Source organism: Typopeltis vanoorti, chromosome 7 (assembly GCF_054136105.1).
Source record: "Typopeltis vanoorti isolate ZY-2024b chromosome 7, IOZ_Tvanoo_1.0, whole genome shotgun sequence".
NCBI classification, from domain to species: domain Eukaryota; kingdom Metazoa; phylum Arthropoda; class Arachnida; order Uropygi; family Thelyphonidae; genus Typopeltis; species Typopeltis vanoorti.
In genome coordinates, this window is record NC_143555.1 from 102,226,690 (window position 1) to 102,239,187 (window position 12,498).

A 12,498-nucleotide genomic window follows, 5' to 3' on the forward strand; every position below is an offset into this window, starting at 1 on the left:
CATTTTGCTTTCTGTAACTACAATATGACTTTGTCAACAATAAATTTATATAAGTATATTGTTTTTATCCTTTACTATGATATTTTGTTAACATATAAAAACTTGTGTTTAAAATTTCTCATTGCTTATTTATGCCGAGATAAAATAAATTACCATATTTTACATATAAGTTTGAATAGTGTGAATGTGAATAATGCAACCACTAAACTGGATTTATTATCCACACTAATTTAGACCTAGCTGTATTTATGTAAAGTTCTATATTTTATGTATATGTGTAAGCCACATAAATATGTTTAGTACACATGCTACCTTAAAATAATTGCAAAATATTGTAGTTATGCCACAGCACAGCTGGTACCATCTCTCTCTCTCTCTCTCTCTCACTCACACAGTCAATCTCCCCATGACTGAGGACTTGCGACCCAATGCTTTGGGCTTCACCATCTGTTTCCTTTCATTCTAAGTGCATCTTCTAATCTTAGTCCAGTAAGAGCAGAAACTTGATCTAGCCATCACCCATGGGATCTGTCACTTCTCTAGCTCCTGGCATCTTGTCCTGCATGAAGACTTTTCAATATTCTCTCCCTTTCTTCTTCAGATGTGTCCAAAATATCCAAAAATTTGGCCCTTCCCAAGTTGCAGAGACTTATTTCAAGATTTAACTGATCTCTGATGCTCAGGTTGGTTCTTTTCTCTATCCAAGAAACTTAAAGCATCTTTCCACAGACCCACATTTCAAGAACCACTGACCTTCTTAACTACTTGTTCAGAGTCCAAGACTGAACATAATAACATAATAAGAACGTTAAAAATAAATAATTCACTGCCATATTCTACCTAACGAATTAAAAACGAAATTTAGATATTTTTCGCCGGATTTTTTTGATACAACGTAACTGCAATTTTTGATTTGATCCAGGAGAAGCAAACTAGCCTCGACTTTACTTGGATTACTTAGTACTACAGTTCATACTTATGATTCAAACTTTATATAAAAGATATTTTCAGATACCTGGGATGTGATCTATCATATGAAGAAGAAAAAGACATAGACACTAAAATATCAAACTTCGTCAAAGTAAATGGCATAATAAATAATATATTTAAGCCATCCCTACTACAAAAACACACTAGAAGCAGACTATATAATGTCTTGTCAAAACCAACTCTACTATATGGAAGCGAAACATGGACCATGAAAAGGAAAGATGAAAAACGAATTCAAACAGCAGAAATGAAGTTCCTCAGAAAAACAGCTGGATGTATCAAGTGAGACCACAAAACAAATGAAGAAATCTTACAATCCCTGAAAATAAAACCAATTAATTACTACACAAGACAGTATAAACAAAAATGGCTTGAACATTTAAATCGAATGGACAACAGCAGACTACCAAAAATATTATACAGATACAAAATAAGTGGAAAAGGAAGAATCGGAAAACCAAGAAAGAGATGACATGAGACTGGAACAGGTCACTTGGCCTCAATTCCATGTTAGGAAGAAGAATTTATATAAAAACTTCATATTCTTCTTCTTTTAATGGGAAATGTACTTTTGTACACTAAGCAAATCCTGTTGCATTTCAGCTAAATCAGCTAACGCCTTTTATAACGTATTTGATTTGATTCATATTTTTACTCGGGTTTTTCGTCCCGTAAACTCAAGCAAGACCGCAGAACCAAACTTTATATTCAAACAAAATTCATGCCGTAACTTCTAGAACACATATTCGGCAAGGTGATAAGTTACCTCGGTTCAAGCTGAGAAATATATCCACATTTTGTAGTGTAACCACCATTATCTAATACTAATGTTTTGGAGGCCATCTCCGAATAATTCTTTAACTTTCACATCCACTGCCCTTAACAAGGCATTTCACAAGTTCGCGCTGCCATTTCCATCCTTAGCGCCATCTATGCAAAATATGAATAAAAAAAAAATTAGCTCACGCCTTTTATTGTATAGGAAGTAGACGAGGCCGTTTTAGCCCAACTAACTTTTGGAGAAAGAGTGGGCAGTTGAATCTCCAGGGGTAGCCAATCAGGGATAGGTGGACCAAGGCCATCACTAATGAAGCGGCACGCAGTGAAGAGACGGCTCAACAAGTACCGCCATCTTGTGGTCCCTAACCCTAACACAATATATTTAGTATCTGAAATAGTGTGGTTCCTACGGTCGATTTTCTTAAGTTTACGGGATGAAAAACCCACTATGTAGCTCAGTGGAAGTAGCACTTGCCTCCTCTGCGCTTGGCCACATGAAGTTAGACTTATAGTTCGAGTCTACTCAACGACTGGAGAAAATTTATATAAGCCTTTCTTCGACCAGTTCCCGAGTTAGTCGATCTCTAGCACGGGCAAGCGGGTTTTTCCACACAGAAAATCGGGTTTTTCCACACAGAAAATCGGGTTTTTCATCCCATAAACTCAAGAAAATCGATAGTAGAAAGAACCCACATTATTTCAGACACAAACATATCTTGTTAGGGTTAGGTACCAAAAGATGGCAGCACTTGTTTGCGGGTTTCTTCGCCAGTGGCTGCGTAAAATTAGTGAAAGACATGGTCATGGTCGTCATCAGATTACATTGTACCCTGAAGCAAACAATTAAATAGCGCCACTGATGGATTATAAGACAAAAATATAAGAAAATCTTCAATTGCTATTTTGTTTTTATTACAAGAGGAACATTAATGCAAAACGATTACATAATAATATTAATTAAATGTTTGTTCTATGGGAATATCGGAGAATAAAACTGTTTTAAGCTCTTCTAAATTTAAATTATAAGCTATGTCCACCTCTATCGATATAGTTGCTAGACCAACCAATCTTTCTTGGATCACTGCTGTTCGCAAATAATTTTTAATCAGTTTAAGCTTGGAAACACTTCTTTCTACACTTGCTAAGTGAACAGAAATTGTTAATGTAGTGACGGCGATTACCACAATATGGCTGAACGAGCGTCCTTATTAAGCCACACTGTGAGGTAGGCTGCCTCTATGCTACACCCTGTTGATGGTCCTGGACATGGGCCAGCTATCTCTGATTGGCTATCGGTAGAGATTGAACTGCCCACTCAGTCTCCAAACGCTAGAGAGGGTTTAAAGGTTTCGCTTACTGCCTGAACGGGAATAAAAAGATTTAGCTTATCATCATTATTATTATTATTATTACAAACCTGAGAAAAATATGAATCAAACTATAAAACAATATCTAAATGCAACAGGACTTACTCAATGTACAAACAGACATGACATCAAAAATGAAAATTATAAATTAAATCATATACAGTTTATTATTATAAACATGTTAAGAAACGTGATATTTTCATATTTATATGAGTGTCTCAGCAGTGGATGAGTAAATCTTAGATGAACTTAATAGGAAACCCGAGAGAGAAAGAAAGAACACATGATCAGAAATTCAGCACATACATGAATAAATTTGTTGAATTACAGGTTTTCTCCCAGTAAGCTGAAAAAAATCGACAGTAGAATCCACACTATTTCAGACAATAACATATTCTATTAGGGTTAGGTACCAAGAGGTGACATCAGTTGTTTGCCAGTCTCTTCATCAGTTGTCGCTAGCCAGCAAAGGTTGGTCCATTGGTAGAGGCTCTGCTACTAATTGCTCGCAAAAAATTAAGCAAGTTTGAGCGCGGTTAGTAGTTGGAAGGGAAACAATCGTTCGATACTGTTGGCTCACTCTCCCTCGATGAGTCTTTGGACTCCTTAGAGATGTCACATAATGATAAAACTAGATAGGATTAAAAAAGGCCTTGCCTACTCCCATTAAGTGAATAAAAGACATCAGTTGATTTATTTATTTTTAGTTTGATTTAAATGCTTTCAGAAATTTGATAATAAATCATTTTATCGATTTCTCTTAATTTAATTTAATTAATATTTGCAATGTTGAATATATCCTTTAAAAATGAGGAGGTTATGAGCTACTGAATTTCTGTCAAACACTCTACACTGCCACTTTGGTATATGTTTTCCCGCCTTTTAAAAACTTTTAAAATGTTTTCCTTACCAAGGAGAAAAGCAGTAATTAATCGAGAGATTTCGTTATTCAAGATAAGAGTTGAAATTCATCTCCGAAGAAAATCGAGGGAATTTTTTCTTTGAATCTTGATAATTGAAAGAGCACTGCTAAATGAGATGAAAGAATGAATTGTTTTATTTCAATTTTAAAGTTTATTATTAAAGTACATAACAATATATTTCCATCTGAAATTACATATAAATTATGTAGAATGATAAGATATTTCAAAATAGATACTATATATGGGGAATATGAGTATTCATCCTTGAAACCTTCACTGATAGTCGAAATCTATCAATGAATCATAGCTTCGCATGAGATAGAATACTGCAGACAACTGCAGCCAAGTTAGCCCATCTCAGTGCCGGTCCCAAGCCCAGATAAATGGAGAGGGTTGGAGTCAGGAAGGGCATCCGGGCGTAAAACACATGCCAAAACCAGGGATGAAATGTCAAATAACAGAGAAAGAACAAGGGCTAGGGCGTCCCCCCGTAAGCGACGCGCAGTTCTGTCGCCCGCGGACTGTGAGAGGTGGGCTTGATCTACCGGACCAAGGACGGGTTCGGCTAAAGAAGCGCGTCCAACAAAAGAGAGTGCGTGTAATGTAAGAATCGGCTCGCTGAATAATGTGTGTACAATGAATGAGAATTGTAGGGAGATAGTAGACATGATGAGAAGAAGGAATCTGAAGTCTTGTGCATGGAGGAGACAAGGTGGAAGGGCAATAAAGCAAAGGAGCTGGCAGAAGGACATAAACTGTTTTACAGCGCGGTGAATGAGAATGGAAGAAACGCAGTTGGAATCACCATTGACAAGGAGCTGAAGGGTGGAGTCTGCAAGGTGTGCCAGAAGAACGATCGGATTATGAGTGTTAAACTTGAGATTGGAGGAAGCTTGGCTGTGACAGTGTGTGGATACGCTCCACAAGTAGGTTGTGATGAGAAGGAGAAAGAGACATTCTGGAGAGAACTAGATCGGGTAGTAATGGGAATCCCTGATGGTGAGAGAGTGATTGTTAGAGCAGACTTGAATGGGCATGTAGGAAGGTGACGAAGTGGTGAAGAAAGGGTGCACGGGGGTTGGAGTAGTGGTGAAAGAAATGAAGAAGGTAAAAAAATCATAGGCATACTATGGCCTTCGACCTGGCTCTAGCTAACACCTGGTTAAGAAGAGAGTTCGACTCCTGATAACTTATAAGAGCAGAGATAGGATGAGTCAGATTGACTATATTATGTGCAGAAGGAAACATTTGAAGGAGGTGAAAAACTGTAAAGTGGTTAACTGAGAAAGTGTAGATGTATAGCACAGTTTGGTTGTGGTAGACTGTGATATAAAAGAGGAAAAGAAGGATTGACGGAAGTGGCAGAAAGATAGGAAAATAAAGTGGTGGATATTGGAAGAGGAATGAGTCCAAGGAATGAGTTTAAAGAAAAGGTATTGGAAGGAATAAAATTACCAGAGGATGTTGAAGAATGGTGGGACGTAAATAGTCTGAATATTAGAAAAATTGGAGAAGAGGTGCTAGGCATACCATCAGGAAAGTGTTCGCCCGAGGATAAGGAGACATGGTGGTGGAATGAGGAGGTGCAGTTGGAGATCAGGGCAAAGAAAAATGAGATATGACTGGAACCAGAGCCGACAAGGAGGCATAGAAATTAGCGAAGAAAAATGCAAAGAGAGCTGTGGCAAGGACGAATGCGAGGGCAATTGAAGAGGTTTATGAAGTACTGGAGAGAAACGGTGGTGAAGCTAAGTTGTTGAGAATAGTGAAAGCTAGAGATAAGGCCTCGAAAGACATAACATCAGTTAAGCAGATAAAGGACGCCACAGAAGTAGGACAAAAAATACTCCAAGAGGAGGACAAAATCAGAAGATGGGAAGAATATTTTCGTAATCTACTAACTGAGGAGAATCCAAGAGAGAAAGAGAGAGAGAGAGAGGTGATGATGGAGAGGCAAACGAAGGATCGGTGGAGGACATAAGCAGAGAGGAAGTGTATTGGGTACTGAGAAAAACGAAGAATGGAAAGGCTGTGGGGGCAGACCAGATACCTGGAGAAGTATGGAGAAGCTTGGACACGAGAGCATAGACATGTTATGGGATCTGATGAGGAAAATAGCCCAACAAGAAAAGATACCAAAGGAATGCAGAAAAAGCATTCTTGTCCCAATCTACAAGGGAAAAGGAGATTTTCAAGATTGTGGCAACTATAGAGGGATCAAGCTGATGTCACACACGTTGAAGATATGGGAAAGAGTAACTGAAGGAAAGATATAGCAGGAAACAAAAATTGGTGAGGAGAATTTTGGATTTATGCCAGGAAGAGGGACAACGGATGCAATATTTGCGCTAAGGCGATTAATGGAGAAATATAGGGAGATGCAGGTAGAGCTACATATGGTGTTTATAGACCTGGAAATGGCGTACAGCAGAGTGGCCAGACAAGAGGTATGGAGGTGTATGAGTAAAGGGGGGGGTGTCGAAAAGTACGTGAGGTTGGCGAAGGAGATGTATCAGGGAGCGAAAACGCAGGTCAGGTTTAGTGTTGGCATGACAGAGGGGTTCTCCATTTTCGTAGGGCTCAATCAGGGATCAACTCTGAACCCCTACCTCTTTGATCTGGTCATGGATATAGTAGTGGAGTACGTCAAGAAGGAGGTGCCTGGGAGCATGATATTTGCCGATGATATTGTTCTCGTCAAATCATCCTGAGAGAAGCTTGAAAAGACCCTGGAAGAGTGGAGAAAGGTATTGGAGGAGAGAGGCATGAAAATTAACCTGGAAAAAACCAAATATATATCAACGGGGAGTGATGAGGATATGATCATACGACTCCAGGGTGGGTGAAAGGTTAACTTCAGGAAAGAAATTCAAATACCTTGGGTCAGTCTTAGAAAGGAATGGTGACATGGATGAGAAAATACAGCACTGAATAACATGCGGCTGGATGAACTGGAGGAAGATGAGCAGGGTACTGTTCGACAAGAGAGTGAGTTGTAAGATGAAAGGAAAGCTGTATAAGATGGTGGTGAGGCCGGCGATGCTCCATGGCGTGGAGACGTGGCCTATAACAAAGGCACAGGAAGGGAAGATGGTGGTGGCGAAGATGCGGATGTTGAGATGGATGAGTGGTGTGACAAAGAAGGACAAGATAAGGAATGACTACATCAGAGGGACGATCGGTAAGAAGGTACAAGAAAGCAGGCTGAGGTGGTTCGGTCATGTAGAGAGAAGGAGTGAGGAGTATGTTGGTAAACGAATAGAGCATATGGAGATGGAGGGAAGGAGGACAAGAGGCAGGCCCAAACTTAGATGGAGGGATAAGGTGGCAGAGGATCTTAGGGAGAATGGATGGAGTCGGGAAAATGCCCTGGACCAGAGAATCTGGAAGAAGAAGATTAAAGATGTGAAAGCTGACCCCGTATAACACGGGATAAGGCATAGCGAAAGAAGAAGAAGAAGAAGACAACTGCAGACAATTCGTAGCCTAAAACTCCACAACTGTGTGATCTATGCATTCGTTTTTTTTTTTTTAATTTTTCGTTCATATCCTGATTAATTTCTGGGAGAAAATTATTATCTACCCTTAACAGAGATAGTCTAAATCTCTGTGCAAAGATTTCTAAATAAGTTTTTGTGAGAATCGGTCGAAGAAAGGCTAAAAAACAATTTCTGTAATCAGAGAAGTGTATCGAACTTATAACAGTCTTTCTTTGGCTCTCCTAGTACTATCGATGCAAACATTGTTTCCACCGAGCTACACAAGAACTATCAAATTTATTTCACATCATGTTAAATAATATCTAAATTAAAACCAGAAGCCTAACCAGAAAACATACTAATGGATATAAATATGAAAACTAGAAACATAATGTCATAGTAATTTAATTCTTGAATTAAACTGTTATGACAACGAAATGTTGGAATACACTATGCAAGCATGGTGGGCAGGGCCAAAACTAGTTTTTCATGGGTCCTGTGCAAGATTTTATTTTGATTTTTGTAGAAAAAATAAATTAAAAAAAAAACAAATACGATAGAAATAGAAATTTTATTTATAAATAAACTTTCTGTACATAATAAATATGAAATATATTTATAAATTCAAATAATTATTTTAATTGCACTTTCCTGTCTTTCATTTCAGCAAATTCATTAATCACATCATCATAATTAACATCTTTAACAATATTATATTCTTTTGAAAGTATGGAAAGATGAGATAATCTCTTTTGTCGAATAGTAGATCTTAGATAGTTCATGATTATTTTAACTTACTAAAACACCTCTCACATGAAGTAGTGGAAACGGAAAGAATGACACTGATATCAGGATATGACTGAATTAATCCAAAATCATGAAGAGCCTGTAGGATATCAGGCGGATTTGCAGTTATAATAAGTTGAATAAGTTTCGAACCTTCAAACTGAAAGCTTTGAATTTCACAACTGAGCTCATACGAACTTAAATGTTTACTGGAATTAATAGCAGTTTTTAACTTTAGCCAAAAACGATACAAAATTAATAACGGAAAAACCCACGTACAAAGATTATTTAATAGTATAATTTTCGCCTGTGTGTCACGGGCATCTTCAGTACATTAAGCTCAAATTAAACAATAACTGACAATTCCAAAAAGCGTCACCTAAGTAGCTGGTGTAAGATAACTAAAAAGGTCAATACATTTCCTAAAAAAAAAAAAAAGTTAGGAAAGATTAGCTGATTTTTAAAGTACTATCTCTCATAAAGGGGATAGACGTAAGGGGTCAGATCTGTTTAAGTTGGGAGAATGAATTACAATTTCACATGTTTCTTTATAAATGCGTTCCATGAGAAACTGACTTTTGTGAAGAACTCTTTTCTTTATCCAATGAACTCTGTGTCTAGTGAAGATGGCATGTTCTGCAAGTCCAGACTTTTCAGGTTTAAAGTATTCAATATAAGATTGGTGTTCTTCTAGCCGAATAGAGGCAGATCTTCCCGTTTGTCTGAAATAAGGTAATCCACAAGAGCACGGAATCTGGTAGATAACTGGATAATTAAGATGTGGAAGCTTGTCCTTAGGAGAAGTGAGAAAGGTGGAGATTTTTCTAAACGGTCGAAAGGCAACAAAAATATTCAGTGGTTTTAAAACTTTTGCTATACGTTCACTGATGCCTTGTACATAAGGGATAGAAATGCGCGTTATTCCTTTTGTGTTTGAAACAGAGAAAAAATAACTCCTTATCATGGAATAAAAGGCATTAGTTGATTTTTGAGAACAGCTTTTTCAATGTAAGACATGTTTATTTTTTGCCAGAGTTTCTAAAAATTTTTCTAAACGGTCGAAAGGCAACAAAAATATTCAGTGGTTTTAAAACTTTTGCTACACGTTCACTGATGCCTTGTACATAAGGGATAGGAATGCGCGTTATTCCTTCTGTGTTTGAAACAGAGAAAAAAAAACTCCCTATCAGGGAACAATAGGCATAGTTGATTTTTGAGAACAGTTTTTTCAATGTAAGACATGTTTGTTTTTTGCCAGAGTACATTATGGCCAGTGAGTTCAGTGGTATGCTAGTCTTGATTTGTGTTCTCTTCTTTTTTGCATGTCTTTTTGGTGTTCGTTCATGCGAATTTCCCCTGATCTTCCCGTCTGACCTACGTAGCAGATGCCACAGGAACAATGAATTTTATAAAATTTAAGGTTTTAAATTTAATGGATGATGTGGAGGTTTTGGGGGATGTAGAAATCTTGAAATTTTTACAGTAGAAAATCAACTTTGATGTTATGTTTTTTAGTAATTTGGCCATTTTGTCTGTAACATTCTTGATGTATGGAAGCGTGATTGCGTTCTTGAAATTTTGCTTTTGTGAGATGCCTGTAGGAGGTGTGTTGAGGATTTTATTGATTCTCTTATGTTCATGACCATTTTTGTTATCAAGATCTGTTTCAAATATTGTAATTTTTAATATCTCTATTTTTATGTGCTGGAAATATTATAAGCTCTGTCCCTCATGGTTTTTATTAAACATATTTTTTGCGAGGGGTAGCGGTGTGAGGCTGCATTAAGAAATCTTCCTGTGTAGATGGAGATGGATAATCAATATTTTTCATTGACTTATATTAGGATATCAAGAAAGGGAAGTTTTTTATGTTCTTATAATAAGAAGAACATTAAAAACTAAATATAAAAACCAAAGTAAATTTTATGTTGTTGTATATATAATTCAGGTAATCATTGAAAGCAATGCGTTCCTCTGTTGTTCCTGGCGATATGATGAAAATATCGTCTACACAGCTTAGCAAAATTTTCAATTTTTTATGATAATTGTTTTAAGGATTATTTTCAAAATTTTCCATATATATATATATATATGTGTGTGTGTGTGTATTATCTAAAGCCAGGGAGTGGGGGGAGCCCATATCCAGTCCTTCTTTTTGTTTCCAAAATTTGGTTTCATATGAAAAATGTATTTTAATTCAATGTTTATAAAGTTCTACGATGTCCGCAGGAAAAAGGTCCTCAAGGAGATTCACCTGTTTTATTTCTGGGAACATTTGTAAAAAGGCTGATTACATCCAAACTTGCTAAGATGTCTGAAGGTCCTATGCATATATCCTTCACCTTCTCAATACAATTTGCACTGTTCTTAATGAAAGATGTTGTTTTTCTTATTGTTATTTATCTTAATAAACATGTGGTCCAATTACTGAAATATTTCTTATGAACTGCTAAACCATTGAAACCTACGTCTATAATACTCATTATTTTTGATACCCATTTCAGGGTCCCTACGTCCTAAGCCCAGTTCACTCTTTCATCCGTTTCACTTGCCTAGTTACAGCACTGATGGTAAGATGACTGATAAGCTACAGCTTAAGGTCTCACATCATTTGCCAACCTAGCTAGCCGAGTGGTTAGCATATCCTCTCTCTCCAGCCAAAAGGCTGCGGGTTCGAATCCTGCTGTGTGCATGGATGTTTGTGATTTTCTGTGGAAATACTAGTAGTGGTGGTGGTATGCAATAGATGACGCTGGTGTAGATGATGAAGGAGATGGAGAGATGTAGAGTAGGTGCCTCACTCGATGAGTCTTTGGACTCCCTGGAGATGACAAATAATAATAATAATCATTACAAGGGTTTCAACAAAGATACTGAACCCAAACATTACTGAATGAGGGGTCTTAAAATTTAGTATTCTGCAGGTTTGTGGAAAGATTTCTAAATGAGTTTTGTGATTTATATATTATCATCATTAGTAGTACTACTACTACTACTAGTATGTGACACCTCCAGGGAGTCCAGGGACTCTTCTTGGGAGGGCACACAACTCTACTTTGCTAAATACATCTCATCCTCTCCACTACAACTTAATTATCCAACTACAACACTACTACCATCAGAGCCATTATTACTTGATTCTCTTAGCCAAAAACGTTACGGAGCCCCCCACGGCGACAAAATTTTAAATTTGAAGATGAAACTATAATACTGATTATTTTTGATACCCATTTCAGGGTCCCTTGGTCCTGAGCCCAGTTCACCCGTTCACCCGTTTCACCTGCCTCGTTACAGCACTGATGGTAGGGCTATTGACAGCCCTAGAAAGCTGCTGCCATCAACGCCATCTACCGCCCATTATCACCAACAACAGTATTTTTTGTCTGTAAATTACGTGTGTTCTGAAGGCCGATTTGTCTGTACGCGGGATGAAAAACCAGAGTTTACAGGATAAAAACAAACCCTGCTACCACCGTATGAGATCGGCTAACTCACCTTCAACTGAAAAACTCATATAAGGATTCCCCTCGTCACGACAAGAATTGAACCCAGGTCTTTTCCAATCCAAGAGAACAATGTTCCGCTATTCTTCCAATTGCGCTACGGCTGCTTAGATATATAAAAATTTCCCAAAAAAAATTGAGAATTTTTTCATCATGACAGGTACACAAAATAATTAAGTTCATCAGTCCTGTTTCCATGTGAATAGTTGTGTAGCTGTTTTTATTTTATTTCAAAATTATTAAAACACCACTCTAAGTAGTAGCAAATTTCCTTCTAATGCACTCATACATGAAATCTGTAATAAACATGATTAAAACTTGAGAAAAATTAGTAGGAATTGGATAATTTAGTTTTAGGTTTGTATAGCCACCTAGGGTTAGCAATTGTTTATACATTTTAATAAGAGATTTTTCTTACATTGAGAGCGACTTTTTTTGTTGTTGTTGTTTTTGTTGTTGAAGGAAACTGTAATTTGTTCACTGGCTTTTAGAGAAATTTCAAAAATACTGAAGCGATACAATTGCGTTAATGAAAGTAATAAGGAAAAAAAACAGCTGTGCAACTTTCAAACTCAATGAAGACGATTTATTTAGGTAGTTGCATCACAGAAAAGGAAGGTTATAGTATTTAAATCTGAGCAATATAATATGATTTTCTTGAATAAACACC

The 12,498-nt window shown here is 37.1% G+C and overlaps 1 protein-coding gene across 1 annotated transcript in view; it reads right to left on the bottom strand.

Moving 5' to 3' along the window:
* Positions 1-1,892, bottom strand: part of Arp6 (Actin-related protein 6) — a 213,155-nt gene extending 211,263 nt beyond the window's left edge. The window contains exon 1 of the mRNA XM_090396053.1: positions 1,757-1,892. Coding sequence (XP_090252179.1) covers positions 1,757-1,833 — 77 coding nt within the window. The 5' untranslated portion in view covers positions 1,834-1,892. The remainder of the gene's footprint in view (positions 1-1,756) is intronic.
* Positions 1,893-12,498: the final 10,606 nt, after the last annotated feature.